The sequence below is a fragment of the Carya illinoinensis genome, chromosome 15 (assembly GCF_018687715.1).
Source record: "Carya illinoinensis cultivar Pawnee chromosome 15, C.illinoinensisPawnee_v1, whole genome shotgun sequence".
Taxonomy (NCBI): Eukaryota; Viridiplantae; Streptophyta; class Magnoliopsida; order Fagales; family Juglandaceae; genus Carya; species Carya illinoinensis.
In genome coordinates, this window is record NC_056766.1 from 31,060,979 (window position 1) to 31,081,068 (window position 20,090).

Consider the following 20,090-nt stretch of genomic DNA (forward strand, 5'->3'; position numbering starts at 1 on the left):
CTGTCACGTTACTAAAGCAAATTCCATGTTTTAAATTTGAAAGTGCCACATATACTGTTTGTTCAATTATCCAACTACGTCACCTGCGATTTTTTTCTTAAATATATCTTATTTTATAGTTTTATAAAATGTCCAAGATCGGACACTTTTTTTAAAAAAATAAAATTAATTAATTAAAAAGTAATATAAGAAAGAAAAAAATATATAATTTAATCAATAGAAGATACTGTTTACTTAAAATACAAATATATATTTTATGATTGAGGATGAAACGTCAATGTTAGGTTGATGGGGTCAATTCTATGATGCCATACATCCCTGTCACGTTACTAAAGCAAATTCATCGATCCCTACACCACTGTCAGTTGAAATCAAGGACCTGCATGTCAACTTGCATGCGTGGGCCTACAAAATAAAATAAAAAAATTGAAATAAATTCTTATCACTAAACATGTGCTTATCTCATCGGGCAGGATGTGTTATAGCACCAAGCACCAAAGCCACCTCCGTGGACAAGGACAAAACAGTTAGTGAAGAGTGGGGTCATCTCCATGACTTTCCTCTCACTTTTATTTTATTTTATGTTTTTTTTTTTCTTTAGTTCCCAGTTGTCCTCACGAAGCCACTGGATTTGCTGGTCTTTCACGCTGGAAACAGCATGGATGAGATGGAGGGTATCAGCGAGCCGTCGTGACCCACTCGTACGATACGTAGAGAGGGGATGCTTTGCCTGGGCTCAGAAGACAGAAACGGAGATTCCCTTCCAGTCGGCAACGATCTGGTGCATCGTGGTTACGTCGTGCGAGTACATGGTCTCATAGAGGGCGAGAACCACCCTTTGATTACTGAAATCGGTTTCCTCCAGTTCGTCGAGTCCCTGCCAAGCATCATAAAAGATTATGCAGGAAATTTAGGAGATAATAAAGAAATTAAAATCACAGAGAGTGGAGGAATCGATTTTGGTGGAGCTGCTTCTCAGTTCTCTCGTTAGAAACCATAGAGAGAAATTAAAATCGGAGTACATGGTCTCATAGAGGGCGAGAACCACCCTTTGATTACTGAAATCTGTTTCCTCCAGTTCGTCGAGTCCCTGCCAAGCATCAGAAAAGATTATGCAGGAAATTTAGGAGATAATAAAGAAATTAAAATCACAGAGAGTGGAGGAATCGATTTTGGTGGAGCTGCTTCTCAGTTCTCTCGTTAGAAACCATCGATTTCGGCACTTCATTGCCTGTTGTTTGCAGAGGGAGTGGATCTTGAGGCTTTGGCAGAGAGCTGAGTTCGTGAGCTTCAGAGAGAGAGAGAGAGAGAGAGGTTCAGCAAGAAAAAAGTAGAAAGAAAAAAGTAAGCAAAAAGACATGGAGTTGAAATTACCACGATCTTCAAGCCAATCGGAGTGATATTTTCCTTCTTCTGCAAACAAAAATCACAGATCATCAAATTCATAAACAAAATAATAAATAAATTCAAAAACGGAGAGAGAGAGAATAGAGGATGAGTCTGAGTTTAGAGAGAGAACTTGAGAGGAATACGAAGACGAGAATGAAAGATTTGTGTGGTCTGAAATTCTTTTAAATGACACAATCTCATTAAAGACCAAAACAGAAATAAAAGCAAACTGTCCGTAATTTTGGAATAAAGTTAAGGGCAAAATTGAAAATAAAAATGTTAGACGAAAGTTCTGTAGCTCAAGCTATTGGCACTTATTAATATTAAGATATATATAAAAAAAAAAAAAAAATTTATCTTTGCCACTGAAATTAAGGTTATCATTGGGGTTTGATGTTAAATCATTGAATTGATGGATTCTACCCGTATGTTAGTTATTGGACGGCCAATCACCCCTAGCCTATTCCTAGCTCTTTCACTTGGGCGGTTCCCTTCCAATAATTTAAATTGTTAATGTGTTTTTTCTTCCTTTTATTCTAATTAATCTCCCAAATACTTTTCAGAAACTACTATAGATGATGTACTTGTTGCAAATATTTTCAAAATAATTATATATTATATATGTATTAATAATAATAATTTGGGTATTGTACACATTGTTTGGAACAGGGTTTATAGTAGTGTGGCAATGTAGAATTGACACCTTTTCTATAAATATATTTAATTTTGGGGGTGGTTAAGATTATAAATGAGAAATACTCTGACTACAAAGGGATTATAATTGGGAATACATAAAGAAAACTTCAGCTTTTAAAAATTATAATTGGGATGTATGATATTACAGGTAGTTCTTGTGTTCATTTCATCTTTATATAGTTAGCTAGGGGATAGATTGGGCCATTGATTTTGGGCCTAAAAAACTTCTTGTTTGGGTTGAATCCTTTGACCCAACATCCTATGATTTAAAGATCAAAGGCAATGTATGAGTCTAACCTTTGTTAACTATAACGTTAAACTTATTTATTGACCCTTATCTGTATTTTGATGCTGTTTTATAAATTAATAGAAAGTGGATTCCTAGACTTGTTTCTTGATTTCACAAACCATTAATTTGTTAAATGAATCCAAAAGATCTTATAATTTAAATCTAATTAAACCATTAATAGATGAGATTGTAATAAATCTAATTCCTAGACTCTTTTCTTGATTTCTTGCGGTATGTAATATAAAAGAAAAATAAAATACTTTATGCATATTTAAAACATTTAAAAGAATATTATAATAATTAAAAAGAGTGAATATTAAAAAAATATATATATTATACTTAATTAATCAAACATCTTATATTATTCTCAGGGATTGGACTAGTTTCGCATAAATCAGACATCAAAGGTTCCAAGTATTTGCAAGGCAGCCGAATGGAAGAGTATTGTTTATGTAAAGGAGGGACAGGGGAGCAGTAGGACTCAGACCGGCCCACATACGCGGTTTCTGCATATACTATCGATGAGTAATGCTAGAAGACCCACTGAAAGATGGTCCCGACAGTATGTCTCGATTCTTTTTTTTAGTCATTGATTAAAGAAGTGTTTTTTAATGATGTTGTAAATTTAAAAATATATATATTTAAAAATGATAAAAAAAAATACAATAGATGAAATAAGCTTCAAATGTATTAGTGTTGTAAGTCCTTTTTACAAAGATCTACTCGAAGTTTCTATTTATAGTAGTGTGAACTATAGACTTTGGTTTTCTTGATTGATTTCTTTTATCATGAGTAGCTAGTGTCTGCTTTATAGTGCTGTCATATGGAACCTATCAAACGTAGCATTGAGATTCACAAAAGTATTATCATTGGAGAACACATAATTGCTCAGGTTGAAGGACCTACTTCTCTTTTTATATTTTTAATAGACTAGACGTTGCTGCTATTGCTGGATCAAAGAAAATTTAGCTACCTGCCTACCCGATTGAAACCCCGACCTTATACAATTGATCTTAATTATAATTTATAAACGATCCAAATTTAATCTTCCAAGTGGGATGATTTGGTGGAAATCAACATAGCAGATAATGGTGGAAATAGACTTTTACGATATTATATTGCCTACCTTTTGTAGTGGCCACGTACAGAAGACGGGACTGGTGAAAGCAAGTTGCTGATAAGAGGAACGATGCATGCCTTCCCTTGATCTCTTTATAATATTAGTAGACTGATGCGCATTCATGTATTTGTCAACATATATAATGATAAAAAATATAATATAATATAAAAGAAGGTGGAGAAGAGAGAAAGATGAGGGAAAGAGGCTTTGAAGATTACATCTTTGTTTTCTCATTTGTTATTGAATAAAATATATACATCTCTATGTATAAGAAAATTATATTGAGATGAGATAAGGTAAATATCTTAAAAATTATGAAAATTAAATCAAAATAATATCAAATTAAAGTGATTAATTTGATAATTATAAAAATCAAATCAATATAATATTCAAATCAAATTATCTTCAACATATAATATTATATGAGTCAAATTGATAAATAATGCACAAATTTTCAGATGTACGTGCATGCGCAAAAACACACGTCCAGATGGTGCCTGGCCACTTCACCACTTCCCCACTTCCCCACTTCACCACTTCCCTTCTATAATTAGTTAATTGTTGTAAAATAACATTGTAAAATTGTATGACCACCTTGAGCTAGCCGTCAAATGCACAGTGCATAGTGCCAGCATAGTACTGCATAGTAACTGGTATAGTAAATGGCCGACATCGCACAGTGTGTATAGTGCCAGCATAGTACTGCATAGTAACCGGTATAGTAAATGGCCGACATCGCACAGTGCATAGTGCTAGCATAGTATTGCATAGTAACTGGCATAGTACATATGCAGAGTACCAGCATAGTACTGCATAGTAACTGGCATAGTTCCCTTTGTACGCCTATATATATCGTTGAATTCTTTAAGAAATTCATAAGTTTCATAACTTCTCTGAGTTCTATCTCTCTCTCTCTCTCTCTCTCTCTCTCTCTCTCTCTCTCTCTCTCTCTCTCTCTTATTTCGATAGTTTTATAACACCTTTTCGATAGTTCTATAACACGTTATCAGCACGAGAGTTCTGACGATCTTGAAGCTAATAGTCCTCTACTTCAAGTAAGTCTTTCAATATATTTTTTTGTAGTTTTCAAAATGAATATGAAATATTAAACATACTTATGTTCCTGATTTATATATGTAGAAAATGTCAAATCTTACAAAATTGGAATTCGTTGCTCTTGACATTTCTGGGAAAAATTATTTATCTTGGATCCTTGATGCTGAGATCCATCTTGATACAATGAACCTGGGAGATACAATTAAAGAAGGAAATCAAGGGTCCCTGCAGGACTGTGCTAAGGCAATGATTTTCCTTCGGCACCATCTTCATGAAGAATTAAAAACTGAGTATCTAACGGTGAAAGATCCACTTATTTTGTGGAATGATTTAAGGGAGAGATATGAACACCAGAAAACTGTAATCCTCCCAAAAGCTCGTCATGATTGGATGCACCTGAGGTTGCAAGACTTTAAGAGTGTTAGTGAGTATAACTCTGCACTCTTTAAAATTAGCTCGCTATTGAAATTATGTGGTGAAAAAGTCACTGATGATGACTTGTTAGAGAAGACATATACTACTTTTCATGCCTCGAATGTGCTCCTGCAGCAGCAGTATCGAGAGCGAAAGTTCAAGAAATATTCTGAACTTATATCTTGTCTTCTATTAGCTGAGCAAAATAATGAGCTTTTATTAAGAAATCACCAGTCACGTCCTACTGGTTCTATATCATTCCCTGAAGTGAATGGTACTAGATTTACATCATTCCCAGTAGCAAATGGTGCATCTTTTCAAAGAAAAAGAGGGCGTGGACGTGGTAAGAAAAACTATAGAAGTGGAGGTCCTAGAAGTGACCACACTAAAAGGAAAAATAATAGATATACACCGTACCACCAGAAGTGGTTCAACTCAGAAAAGGGCAAAGGTCCTCAAAATAAATTTGTAAAGAAATATGAAGATGAATGCCATAGATGTGGTATGACTGGACATTGGTCTCGTACCTGTCGTACAGCTAAACACTTGGTTGACTTATACCAATCTTCCATAAAAGAAAAAACAAAAAAATTTGAAACAAATTTTGCTGAACCATCATATGCTTTAAATTCTATAGATGGAGAAGATATTACAAGTCTTGATGTTTCTGATTTCTTTGAGGATTCTAGTGGTAGAGTTGATCATGGAAGTGTTCATTTTTAATTAATGTATTTCCTTTATATTATTGTAAAATATTTTTATTCTGTAATGTTTTTTTTAGTAATGAAAGTTTTATATATTTTGTAGAATCATGAGTCTTATTGATGAACTTTCTATCTCCGAAATGAATAATAAAGATGTATGTCTGGCTGACAGTGCTACAACTCACACAATTCTTAAGGATAAAAAATATTTTCAAAATCTAACATTGAGTAAAGCCTATGTTCATACCATCTCCGGTTCATCGAATCTAATTGAAGGCTCCGGAAGAGCTTATATTGTGTTGCCTAATGGCACCAAATTTTGCATTAATGATGCTCTATTTTCTTCACAATCCAGAAGAAATTTATTAAGTTTTAAAGATATACGTCGTAATGGTTGTCATATTGAAACCATTAACGAAGACGATAAAGAGCATCTTCTCATTACTAAAATAATTTCGAGCCAGAAGCTCATATTAGAAAAACTGCCTGCCCTCTCATCTGGATTGTATTATACAAAAATGAGAACAATTGAATCACATGTTGTAATGCACCAGAAGTGCATTGATCCCAAAATATTTATGACTTGGCATGATCGCCTTGGACATCCGGGATCAATAATGATGAGACGAATAATTGATAATTCGTATGGGCATCCCCTAAAGAATCAGAAGATTATCTTACCCAATGAAGATCCATGCTCTGCATGTTCTCAAGGTAAATTGATTATCAAACCATCTATCTCAAAAGTTGGTTTTGAATCTCCATCTTTTTTACAAAGGATTCATGGAGATATATGTGGGCCTATTCAACCATCAAGTGGACCGTTCAGATATTTTATGGTTTTAATTGATGCATCAAGTCGATGGTCACATGTTTGTTTACTTTCCACTAGAAATGCTGCATTTGCTAAACTTCTTGCACAAATAATTAAGCTACGAGCACAATTCCCTGACTATCCAATTAAAACTATTCGATTGGATAATGCAGGAGAATTTACATCTCAAACTTTTGATAATTATTGTATGTCAATAGGAATAGATGTTGAACATCCAGTTGCCCACACACATACTCAAAATGGTTTAGCTGAATCATTGATTAAAAGACTTCAGCTAATCGCTAGACCTTTACTCATGAAATCAAATCTTCCTATTTCTGCTTGAGGACATGCTATAATTCATCCAGCATCATTAATTCGAGTTAGACCATCAGCATATCACAAATATTCACCATTACAGCTTGCATTTGGTCAGCAACCAAATATTTCTCATCTTCGTACTTTTGGATGTACTGTATATGTTCCAATTGCACCTCCACAACGTACAAAGATGGGTCCTCAACGTAGACTTGGGATATATGTTAGGTTTGATTCTCCATCTATTATCAGATACCTTGAGCCTCTTACAGGGGATATGTTTAAGGCACGTTTTGAGGATTGTCATTTTGACGAATCCATTTTTCCAACAATGGGTAATGAGAAGTCGGTGCCTGAAGCACGACAAACATTGTGTAATGAGAAGTCGGTGCCTGAAGCACGACAAGAAATTACTTGGGAAAATAAAGCTCTTTCCCAATTTGATCCTCGTACAAAAGAATGTAATCTAGAGGTTCAAAAGATTATTCATTTGCAAAGTGTTGCAAACCAATTACCGGATGCATTTACTGACACTAAAGGTGCGGTAAAATCATATATTCCTGCTGTTAATGTTCCAGCAAGGATTGCAGTCCCTGAAGGACAAGTTGCCAAAATAGCAATAGGCGAGTCTAAGATACGCCTGAAGCGTGGACGGCCTATTGGTGCTAAGGACAAAATTCCTCGGAAGAGGAAAATACAAAATGAATTTGGTACTCCTGAAGAGTCCATACCAACACAGGCCATAAGAGTAATTGATGCTCATGAAGAGAGTAAATTTCCTGAGAAAGAACCTCCTGAAGAGGTATTTCATGAAATGTCTTCCCTTGAAGAGGGACAGGTACCTGAAAATAACGAGATCTCGATACATTTCATGAATACAGGAGAAATTTTGAATAGAAATAAAACTGTTGTCGACAACATATTTTCATATAAAATGGCTCTTGACATTACCAGAAGTAATGAAGAAATTGAGCCAAGAACTGTCGAAGAATGTCGACGTAGAGATGACTGGCCAAAATGGAAATCAGCTATTGAAGCTGAATTAAACTCGCTAGCAAAGCGAGAGGTCTTTGGACCAATTATACAAACACCAAAGGGTGTAATGCCCGTTGGATATAAATGGGTATTTATACGTAAACGTAATGAAAGCAATGAAATTGTGCGATATAAAGCACGACTTGTTGCACAAGGTTTCCTGCAGAAACCGGGGATTGATTATGAGGAAACATACTCTCCTGTTATGGATGCAATCACATTCAGATATTTGATTAGTTTGGCAGTTATAAAAAGATTGGATATGCAGTTGATGGATGTGGTCACCGCATATTTATATGGATCATTAGATCATGACATATATATGAAAATCCCTGAAGGATATAAAATGCCTGAAGCTTCTAATCTGAGTACATCCAGAAGTATGTATTCTATTAAGCTTCAAAGATCTTTATATGGGTTAAAACAATCCGGACGCATGTGGTATAAACGCCTTAGCGAATATCTATTGAAAGAAGGATTTGAGAATAATCCAATATGCCCATGTGTTTTTATTAAGAAATCAGATTCCGGATTTGTTATTATTGCGATTTATGTTGATGATCTAAATCTTGTTGGAACTCCTGAAGAGATCAGAAGAACTGCTACATATTTAAAGAATGAATTTGAAATGAAAGATCTTGGCAAAATGAAATTTTGTCTCGGCCTGCAGCTCGAGCATTTGCCAAATGGAATTCTCATTCATCAGTCAAATTATACAAAGAAAGTCTTGAAACACTTTTACATGGACAAAGCTCATCCCCTGAGTACTCTAATGGTTGTTCGATCACTTGATGTGCAGAAGGATCCATTTCGTCCTTGTGAAGACAATGAAGAAATTCTTGGTTCTGAAATACCTTATCTTAGTGCAATTGGAGCCCTGATGTATCTTGCAAATTGCACTCGGCCTGATATTGCATTTTCAGTTAATTTACTTGCAAGATATAGTTCCGCACCAACTCGAAGACATTGGAATGGCATTAAACATATCCTTCGATACCTTCGAGGTACGGTTGATATGGGATTATTTTATCAATATGGTTCAAGTCCACAATTAGTTGGATATGCAGATGCAGGTTATCTTTCAGATCCACACAGAGGTAGATCTCAGACTGGATATGTATTTACTTATGGAAATTCTGCTATATCATGGAGATCTGTCAAACAAACACTATCTGCTACATCTTCAAATCACTCAGAGATCATTGCAATTCATGAAACAAGTCGAGAATGCATTTGGCTAAGATCAATGATCCAACATATTCAAGAAAAGTGTGGTCTTCCAGTGATTAATGATAGTCCAACAACTTTATACGAAGATAATGCTGCTTGTATTGCTCAAATTAGAGGAGGATATATCAAAGGTGATAGAACCAAACATATTTCACCTAAATTCTTTTATACTCATGAACTTCAAGAAAAAGGTGAAATTAAAGTCAAGCAGATACGATCAAGTGATAATCTGGCAGATTTATTCACAAAAGCATTACCAACTGCAACATTTAAGAAGATTGTGCAGAACATTGGAATGCGGAGACTTGAAGACCTTTTATCATGCACTTTTCAGGGGGAGTAACGTCTTGAAGACTTATGCTGATTGTACTCTTTTTCCTTCGCTAAGGTTTTATCCCACTGGGTTTTCCTTTGCAAGGTTTTAATGAGGCAATCTTAAAGCATTTTACGGTACACATGAATATTGTACTCTTTTTCCTTCGCCATTGGTTTTTTCCCACAGGGTTTTTCCTTGGCAAGGTTTTAACGAGGCATATTCATTATATGTGGTCATCCAAAGGGGGAGTGTTGTAAAATAACATTGTAAAATTGTATGACCACCTTGAGCTAGCCGTCAAATGCACAGTGCATAGTGCCAGCATAGTACTGCATAGTAACTGGCATAGTAAATGGCCGACATCGCACAGTGTGCATAGTGCCAGCATAGTACTGCATAGTAACTGGCATAATAAATGGCCGACATCGCACAGTGTATAGTGCTAGCATAGTACTGCATAGTAACTGGCATAGTACATATGCACAGTACCAGCATAGTACTGCATAGTAACTGGCATAGTTCCCTTTGTACGCTTATATATATCGTTGAATTCTTTAAGAAATTCATAAGTTTCATAACTTCTCTGAGTTCTATCTCTCTCTCTCTCTCTCTTATTTCGATAGTTTTATAACACCTTTTCGATAGTTCTATAACATTAATTAATTAATTAGCATGGTCGGCGTTGTTGCATGCCAAGAAGACGTTGCAATTGCCGAGAAGTTTCAACCCACTTCCCTATAATTATTTATTTGCGATGTGTATTGATCTATAATTCGACCTTCTTCCTCTTCTTCTTCATCATCTCATTCCATGGCCTTTCAATTAGGAACTTCTTCCTCTTCTTCATTGCCATTATCTCCTTTCATCCCTTCACAGAATCATGATGTATTCTTAAGCTTTAGAGGTAAAGATGTTCGCCACAAGTTTATTGCTCATCTAAACCGAGCTTTACGTCAAAGTGGAATCAAGACTTACATGGATGGTGTCGACCTTGAGAGAGGAGAACAAATTTCATCAGAACTTTTTAAAGCTATTGAAGAGTCAAGAATTTTAATCATTGTACTTTCTAAAAACTATGCAGAATCCAAATGGTGCTTGGACGAGTTATTCAAGATTCTTGAGTGCAGAAAAACATTCAAACAAACTGTTCTACCGATATTCTATGAGATAAAACCATCAGACGTACGAGATCAAAAAGGAAGCTTTGGAGAAGCATTCACTAAACTTGGAAAGAATATCAAGGATGACATAAAGCTGCTAGAGTATTGGAAGGAAGCTCTAGAAGAAGTAGCCAAATTGGCCGGGTTGGAATATATAGCGTTCGGGTAAGCTTTGCCTATATGTTCTTCGCGTTTGTGTGTGAGCATACATATATATATGTATATATATATATGATGCTATTGAGATATTAGGGGATCTAATATATATTACGACTACCACGTTAGTTTTACATCTAGTTCATTGGAGAAATAGAAGAACATGAGATAAATAAAAATACATATATTTTCGTTCTTTTTGCCTTTTGGGTCTTTTGATCATGAATTGCAAGCAAAATCAAGGAAATAGAGGAATCTATATGGAATTTCATCTATCAAATAACTAATCATCGATTGAAAAAGATAATTAAGAAGAAAGGTGGGAATTGTTTATTATTTGTGTTATAGCTAATGAAAGAATAAGATTTGGAGTACTGATGACAAGAAAAAAGGGCTTTAAATTATAAGGAGTACTGGTTTTTAGTTTCATTTTGTTTCAACATATAAAGACTCACAAATACTCTTAAATTAATGTAAGTCTGATATTCTAAGGGAGGGACAGATTCGAGAATGGAACCAAAAAAAGTTAAAAAGTTTATTAATAGATACAAAAAAGAATGAAAAAGTATGTCTACCCTTTGACGGCCAATGCACAATCTAATATTGAAACACTCAGATTAAGGATGTAGAAAGGGTACCTTTGTCACGGAGAAAAAAAAAAAAAGTAGAAACAAGATATAATTTCACATAAATCATATTGATATATGTCATTTACCTGTGAAAAAAGTCTGACTCCTTAAAATTTTCTTCTCTTTTTTATTGATAGGGATGATGAGTCGGAATTTATCCAAAACATCATTGGGTGGATCAACTCAAGAATAGTAAACCAAACACCTCTAAGCGTTGCCAAATATCCAGTTGGGATAGAGTCTCGTAAACAAGATATTTATTAGCATTTAAGTGTTGAAAAAAATGATATTATACGTATTGTAGGGATATTCGGATTCGGTGGAATTGGTAAGACGACTATTTCAGAAGATATGTATAACCAGATTTCCTCTCAATTTGAAGGAAGTTGTTTCTTGAGTAATATTAGAGAAATTTCAGAACAAGCAGGAGGTTTGATTTGGCTGCAAAATACCCTTCTTGTTGATATTTTAGGAACAAGTTTGGATGTTCATGATACTGACAAAGGAATGAATATGATTAAGGACAGACTTTGTTCTAAAAGGGTTCTTCTAATTCTTGATGATGTGGATGAGTTGGTCCAAATTGAAAAATTAGTTGGAGATCGTAGTTGATTTGGTTTGGGAAGTAGAATTATCGTGACAACAAGAGATCAACAATTACTAAAAATCTTCGAAGTTGATTTAATGTACGAGTTGAAGCCCTTGGATGAAAATGAAGCTCTTCGGCTCTTTAGCTTGCATGCTTTCAAGGAAGATGAACCATCTGATGAGTATGTGGACCTCGCTAAACAAGTAATACAATATGCTAAGGGCCTTCCATTGGCTTTAGCAGTGCTAGGTTCAGATCTAAAGGGTAAAAGTACAAATCAATGGAAGAGTGCATTGGATAAGTATAAAACCATTCCCCACAAAAATATTCAGAAAGTACTTTTAGTGAGTTATGAAGGATTAGATAATAATGAGAAGGAAATGTTCCTTGATATTGCCTTTTTCTTTAAGGGAGAACTTTTGGCTAATATCATGAAAATATTTCACAGTTGTGGTTTTTTTCCTGATGATGGTATCGACAGGCTTAAAGACAAGTGTCTTATTTCTATTGAATGTGGATATGTTTGGATGCATGACTTGCTACAAGATATGGGTCGAGAAATTGTTCGTCTGGAATCACCCAACGAACCTGGCCAACGTAGTAGATTGTTTTTCCATGAAGATGTCCGTCATGTGTTGGAAGAAAGCATGGTAAGTGTAAGAATAAAAATATTTAGTTTCACATTTATTTCCATTTTCAAAGTGAAATCTAGCAGAAAATTTTGGCCTTATGAATTAATATATAAATGAATATGTAAACATATATATAAATATATCCTATAAATCAAAATGAATTTGTAGTTATATATAATATATCATTCTGTTTAATTAAGATTAGTCAAAGTCTCATCTGTATTTATTTTTAGAAAGTCGATGCTTAACTTTTGGCAGTAATTTTGGTAACACTTTTGTGTATTATCCTGCGTATCAGGGCACAAACAAAGTTTCAGGCATGATAATAGAAATGCCTAAAGGCGAGGACGCGATAAGCTTGAATCCTGAAGCATTTGTACAGATGAAAAGACTTAAAGTGTTGAAATCAACCCAAGTGTAAGTGTGAGTGTGAAATGAGTTTGGGTTTCCAGCCACCAACTCATGCTCACCCACCACCACCCACCACCACCTACCATAGTTAGGCCACCCACCCTCTCCCAAGTCAGAAGAAGCTGCAACAGGTGGGCTGCTCTTCTCCTATAAATAGAAGAGAGCTCTGAAGATAAAATGAAGTGGGTAAAAGAGAGGAAGAGGAACGTGAGAGAGAGAAATAGAATTTTGTAGAGTGTTTTGTAAATCTCCTACAAATTCTATAAAAGAGGCTCCAGTGGACGTAAGCAATTTGCTGAACCACTTTAAAATTGTTTTGTGTGATTTTTGGACAGACCAGAGGCACAACAATTGGTATCAGAGCTCTGGTTCGAGCTGTCTAAAAATTCAAGTTGTTCAAAATCAATTTTTGACAACTCCAGGGTGTTCCTCGCGTTGAGACGAATCCTTTGCCGCAAACGGAATCGAAAACGGAGGTCGGAGTAGCTCACACGCGCCCCTAGAAGGTCCGCGCGTGCACTGCTGTCATCCACGCGCCTCCACGCGCGTCGGAGGAAGAAGACGACTGAACCACACGTGCCCACGCGCCCTCACGCGCTCCAGAGGTTGAAGACGCGTGGCAGACAAGCGCCTCACGCGCTCCCACGCGCCCTACAAAGGTTCAGCGCGTGACAGACACGCGCCTCACGCGCTCCCCACGCGCAGACAGTACTGTAGCGCGTGTAGTCCACGCGCCTACTCGCCGCCCATGCGCACTGTTCAGCGCGTACATCCCACGCTCCAGACAGATCACAACCGTCCGTTTTTCAGATCCAATTTCGGCTTGATCTAAGCCATTTGGAGTCCGATTTCAACAATCAAATAGTGCTTTCTTACTATTTGGATCATTCCGGACTCATCTGTACGGTTAGAATTTTGAAATTTTGAGTCTAAATTTTTTAAAATTCAAATGGAAGGATCTGGAAGAGACAGGAGCTCTGAACATGCCAGTAGCTCGGGACGTCGGTCCACTGTGTCAAATGCCAAGTTTGAAGTTGAAAAGTTCAATGGAACAAGCAACTTCGGCATGTGGCAATGTGAAGTCATGGACGTGTTGATCCAACAAGAGTTGGATATTGCGTTGGGAGGAAAGCCAGATGATATGACTGATCAGGGTTGGAAGAAGCTTAGTACTCAAGCTTGTAGTACAATCCGATTATGCCTTACCAAAGAACAAAAGTATTTTGTCATGAGAGAGACAGATGCTAGGGTACTTTGGCAGAAATTGGAGGATAAATTCATGAAGAAGAGCATTGAGAGCCGTTTGCACTTGAAGAAGAAGCTCTTCAGATTCCAATTTCGTGAAGGTATTTCAATGTCTGAACATCTGAATAATTATAATCAAATTCTTGCTGATTTGTTAAACTTGGATGTTAAAATCGAAGATGAAGATAAGGCTTTACTACTGTTGAATTCCTTGCCTGATACATATGAGCATTTAATTACTACTCTATTGTATGGGAAGGAAAAGATTAGTTTTGAAGATGTATCTAGCTCTTTAATTAGCAATGAGTACCGGAGAAAAGATAAACAGGTACATCAAGATACATCAAGTGAAGCGCTAACAGCAAGGGGGAGACCACAGTCAAGGTATCCCGGAAGGAGGAAAGGTTTTCATTCGAAAACCCGAGCCACATCGCGTAGTTCATCAGTCGGCAGAAAACTCGCCAGAGATGAGTGTTCCTTTTGTCACAACAAAGGACACTGGAAGAAGGATTGTCCCAACCGGAAGGGACAACAGCAGAATCAACCCAACACAGCCAATGTCGTGGACAGAGATGACGAGTCAGATTTTGCCTTGGCAAGTTCATCATCCATTTGTCGTTCCGATGAATGGATTATGGATTCCGGATGTACCTATCATATGTGTCCCAATCGGGACTGGTTTACTGACTTCACAAAGATTGATGGTGGAGCAGTACTTATGGGCAATGATAGTGCCTGTAAGACTCAAGGAGTAGGTAGCATTCGGTTAAAGCTGCACGATGGCAGCGTCAAGACTCTGACAGAAGTTCGGTACGTTCCGGACTTGCGGAAGAATCTCATCTCACTAGGATCTCTGGATTCAAAGGGATTCAGAATCGCCATTGAAGATGGAACTCTCAAAGTACTAATGGGAGTTCGGGTGGCAATGAAGGGTTTGAGGCGAGGAAACTTGTACTTCTTGCAAGGAAGTACTGTTGATGGAAGAGCTTCCACAGGCTGTGAGAAGCTAGATGAGACTGATGCCGACACCACCAGTCTTTGGCATATGCGTATGGGACACGCAGGAGAAAAAGCTTTGCAAACACTGGTGAAGCAAGGCTTACTCAAAGGTGCCAAGACATGTAAACTGTCTTTCTGTGAGCACTGTGTATTGGGGAAGCAGAGGCGGATCAAGTTTGGAACCGCAGTACACAATACACAGGGAATTCTTGACTATGTGCATTCCGATGTTTGGGGACCTACCCAAAATGCATCTTTGGGAGGTAAACATTGGTTTGTAACTTTTGTTGATGATTATTCTCGTCGTGTGTGGGTGTATACGATGAAGAACAAAGATGAAGTGCTGAAAATCTTCCTTGATTGGAAGAAAATGGTTGAGACTCAGACCGGCAGGAAGATCAAGCGGCTCAGATCTGATAATGGAGGTGAGTACACTTCAGACCCCTTCATGGAAGTATGCCAGAGAGAGGGAATTGTCAGACATTTCACGGTACGAGGTACACCGCAGCAGAACGGTGTGGCAGAACGAATGAATCGTACTTTATTAGAGAAAGTGCGATGTATGTTGCTGAATGCTGGATTCAGTAAACAATTTTGGGCTGAAGCTGTGACCTATGCCTGTCACCTTATTAACCGACTACCAGCAGCTGCCAATAATGGGAAGACGCCCATTGAAATGTGGAGAGGTAAACATGCTACTGATTATGACTTTTTACACATTTTCGGATGTCCTGCTTACTATCATGCTAAAGAAAGTAAGCTTGATCCTAGAGCCAAGAAAGCAAAATTCTTGGGCTTTAGTATCGGTGTAAAAGGGTATAGACTCTGGTGTGTAGAGTCCAAAAAGGTAATCATCAGTAGAGATGTTACATTCAACGAATCTGAGATGCTTAAGTCACATAAGCATAAAGATTCCAGTGAAGGCAGCAGTGATGGCGAAACATTAGATGATTCGCAGAGTGTGGAGTTTATTACTTCAAAGAAGTTGGGAAAGCATGGACAAGATGAGGTTGATAATCCAGTCATAGTACCTCCAAGTCAACCTGAGTCAATAGCAACCAACAGACCGAGACGAGAGAAACGTGTACCGATACGTTATTCAGACTATGTGACATATGCATTACCAGCTGAAGGGGGTGAGATCCCAACCACTTACAGAGAAGCCGTACAGTCCAGTGAACAAGTTGAATGGACAAAGGCGATGAATGAAGAGATGCAGTCTCTTCACCAGAACCAGACTTGGGAGCTTGTGCCGCTTCCAAAAGGAAAGAAGACAATTGGCTGTAAGTGGATCTTCAATCAGAAAGATGATCAAGCTGCTAAAAATGGAGTGAGATACAAAGCTAGGTTGGTAGCCAAGGGCTACGCTCAGACAGAGGGAATTGACTACAGTGAAGTATTCTCTCCTGTTGTGAAACATTCATCCATTCAGATATTGTTAGCTTTGGTTGCACAATATGATCTTGAGTTAGCACAGCTTGATGTAAAGACAGCTTTCTTACATGGTGATCTGGAAGAGGAGATTTATCTGTCTCAACCAGAATGATTCAAAGAAGCTGGCAAAGAGAATTGGGTATGCAGTCTGAAGAAGTCTCTCTATGGCTTGAAGCAGTCACCTCGACAATGGTACAAGCGTTTCGACCGCTTTATGTTGGATCTGAAATACACTCGTTGCCAATACGATCATTGTGTATATTTCAGAAAACTTGCAAATGGATCTTTCATTTATTTGCTTTTATATGTAGATGATATGTTAATTGCATGTAAAAGCAAGGGGGAGATAGATCGCTTAAAAACTCAGTTAAGTAATGAGTTTGAAATGAAAGATTTAGGAGAAGCATGAAGAATACTGGGAATGGAGATCAGCAGAGATAGGGTGAAAGGTATAGTTCACCTTACTCAGAAACAGTATCTGAAGAGAATACTGCAACGATTCAACATCGACTCGAAGACGAAGCCGGTGAGTACTCCTATGGCCCCATATTTCAAGCTCAGTGCATTGCAGTCTCCTAAAACCGATGAAGAGTGAGACTACATAAAGAATGTACCATATGCAAGTGTTGTTGGAAGCTTAATGTATGCCATGGTGTGTACACGACCTGATATCTCCCAGGCCGTTAGCTTGGTTAGTCGCTATATGCATAATCCTGGAAAGGTTCATTGGCATGCGGCTAAGTGGATTCTACGGTATATTGCGGGGACCGTAGATGTTGGTTTGAGGTTTGAGAAGAGTGAAGATAGTCTAGTAACTGGATATGTTGACTCAGACTATGCAGGTGATCTTGACAAACGTCGATCGACAACTGGTTATGTGTTCACTATGGCTGGTGGACCAGTTAGTTGGCGATCAACTTTGCAGTCAACAATTGCACTATCATCAACTGAGGCTGAATACATGGCTGTAACAGAAGCCGTGAAAGAAGCTATTTGGTTACAGGGATTGGTAACAGATTTGGGCTTTGAGCAGCAAGAGGTTACCGTTTACTGTGACAGTCAGAGTGCAATTCATTTGGCCAAGAATCAAGTATATCACTCTCGAACAAAACATATAGATGTCAGATTTCACTTTGCACGTGAAATATTGGAAGAAGATGACATCAAACTTCAGAAGATTGGCACTGAAGATAATCCAGCAGATATGTTGACGAAGGTCGTCACAGGGATCAAGTTCCAACACTGTTTGGACTTGATCAGTATTGAACACTGCTGAGCACCCTCGGGTGCATTGGAGCGTATTCGATAGCAGAAGTCTCTCATGTCAAAGAATGTGGTGCATTCATTTGAAGAATGAATCAGTTTGTAAGCATCCTGGTATGGCACACTTGGGTGGAGGGGGTGATTGTTGAAATCAACCCAAGTGTAAGTGTGAGTGTGAAATGAGTTTGGGTTTGCAGCCACCAACTCATGCTCACCCACCACCACCCACCACCACCTACCATAGTTAGGCCACCCACCCTCTCCCAAGTCAGAAGAAGCTGCAACAGGTGGGCTGCTCTTCTCCTATAAATAGAAGAGAGCTCTGAAGATAAAATGAAGTGGGTAAAAGAGAGGAAGAGGAACGTGAGAGAGAGAAATAGAATTTTGTAGAGTGTTTTGTAAATCTCGTACAAATTCTATAAAAGAGGCTCCAGTGGACGTAAGCAATTTGCTGAACCACTTTAAAATTGTTTTGTGTGATTTTCGGACAGACCAGAGGCACAACATAAAGTACTTATCAATCGTAATGCAAGTTTTTCAAGTGGACCTTATTATCTCTCCAACGAGTTAAGAGTACTTGATTGGTTTGAATATCCGCTACAATCTTTGCCACCCAATTTCCATGGAAATAAACTCATTATCTTTAAAATGTGTGGTGGCTTCATCAAGGAGTTAAGCTTCATCAAGTTTAAGGTATCTACAATTATAATCTTCAATAACTTTGTTTCTTTAATCTATGTGCTAAACTCCTTTCAATTCTTTTTTTTACAGAATTTGACAAATATGTATTTCAGTGATTGTAATTTCTTGACAAAAGTTCCAGATGTTTCGAACATCCCAAACTTGAAGGAATTGATTGCCAGAAATTGTACAAATTTAGTTGAGGTGCATGATTCCGTCGGATCCCTGGGGAATCTTTTTCTTTTGGTTTTTTGGAAATGCTCTAACCTCAGAATTCTTCCAAGAAGCCTCAAGTTGAGATCTTTAGATGTACTTGAATTTGATGGTTGCTCAAGCCTTCGTAGCTTTCCTGAAATTGGTTGTGAAATGAATTCTTTAACTAGTTTATATCTATCGGGCACTGCAGTGGAAGAACTACCATTATCAATTGGCAATCTTACTAAACTCGATGAATTATATCTAGATAAGTGCAAAAACCTTAAGCGTCTCCCAATTAACATTATTCTTCAGTTGCAACATTTAAGGAGGGTTGGGATATTCGTTGGTTGTACAAATCTAGTAAAGAAGATGGGGTCTACAACAATGGAAGATGAGATTTCATCGAATGAAGAACAACTCCAAGAATTGGCGCCTCCAACGAATTCAAGCAATGGAAGCAGTGCATTACAAGTGTTGAATCATCAGAATTGTTTCCAATCAGAATCAAATTTCTTTCCAATATCAAGTTTCTTTACCATGTTTAATTCTTCGGACACTTTGACTAATTTAAATCTACGGGGAAGTGAATTTGTTAGCCTTCCCACGAGCATCAAAGGATTTGTTGCACTTAAACGGCTCAACTTGGAGGATTGCAAGAAACTTGAAGAAATCTTAGAACTTCCACCAAATATACAATTAGTAAATGTTAGCGGATGCAAGTCATTAGAAAGATTTTCAGAAGTGTCGATGATAATGGAATTCAATGGAAGCCACATTAAATCGCTAGATAGAATTGACTTGAGTGGCTGCGACAAAATGCATGAGAAGATTTGGAATTATAAAGTGCCAAATCCATTACAGTGGAAGGTATGTATGTGTCTCAACCTCTCTCTCTCTCTCTCTTAATTATATATAGGATGCATGACTTTAAAATAATTGATAATGATGATATTGTTTTAACAGGGACATTATAATGGCACTGTGTTACCGGAAAATGAGATTCCAGAGTGCTTCTGGCATCAGAAAGAATTTTTAGAAAATGAAATTGCCAAGAGAGGGGATGATGATGTCCAATTGATAAGAAATGAAGAATGTGTAATAAATATTGAGGGGCCACACTATTTGGAGGATATAAACGGAATTATAATATATCTCGTTACATTTATTAAAGAAGATTTTAGTCAAATTCGTTTTTTTCCTGTTGTTGAGATATGCGGAATGTATACAAAAGAAAGAGTACTTTTGTCTAATCAAGATGAAGCTTATGATTATCGGTATAGAAGAAAGAGTATCATAGACCAATATGAAGTAC

The 20,090-nt window shown here is 37.3% G+C and overlaps 1 protein-coding gene, 1 long non-coding RNA gene and 1 pseudogene across 2 annotated transcripts; 2 read left to right on the forward strand and 1 right to left on the reverse strand.

Annotated features, from left to right (window-relative positions):
* Positions 1-229: 229 nt before the first annotated feature.
* Positions 230-1,543, reverse strand: LOC122297769. Its single transcript, XR_006238890.1, has 2 exons — positions 1,375-1,543; positions 230-1,288 (listed from the first exon to the last, which is right to left on the reverse strand). It is a non-coding gene; the product is annotated as an uncharacterized LOC122297769 (long non-coding RNA).
* An 8,648-nt stretch (positions 1,544-10,191) lies between these two features.
* LOC122296798 (toll/interleukin-1 receptor-like protein) lies at positions 10,192-11,938 on the forward strand. Its single transcript, XM_043106595.1, has 3 exons — positions 10,192-10,706; positions 11,464-11,570; positions 11,631-11,938. The coding sequence occupies exons 1-3, from the start codon at positions 10,192-10,194 to the stop codon at positions 11,936-11,938; spliced, it is 930 nt and encodes a 309-aa protein (XP_042962529.1).
* A 26-nt stretch (positions 11,939-11,964) lies between these two features.
* LOC122296799 lies at positions 11,965-20,085 on the forward strand (annotated as a pseudogene).
* Positions 20,086-20,090: the final 5 nt, after the last annotated feature.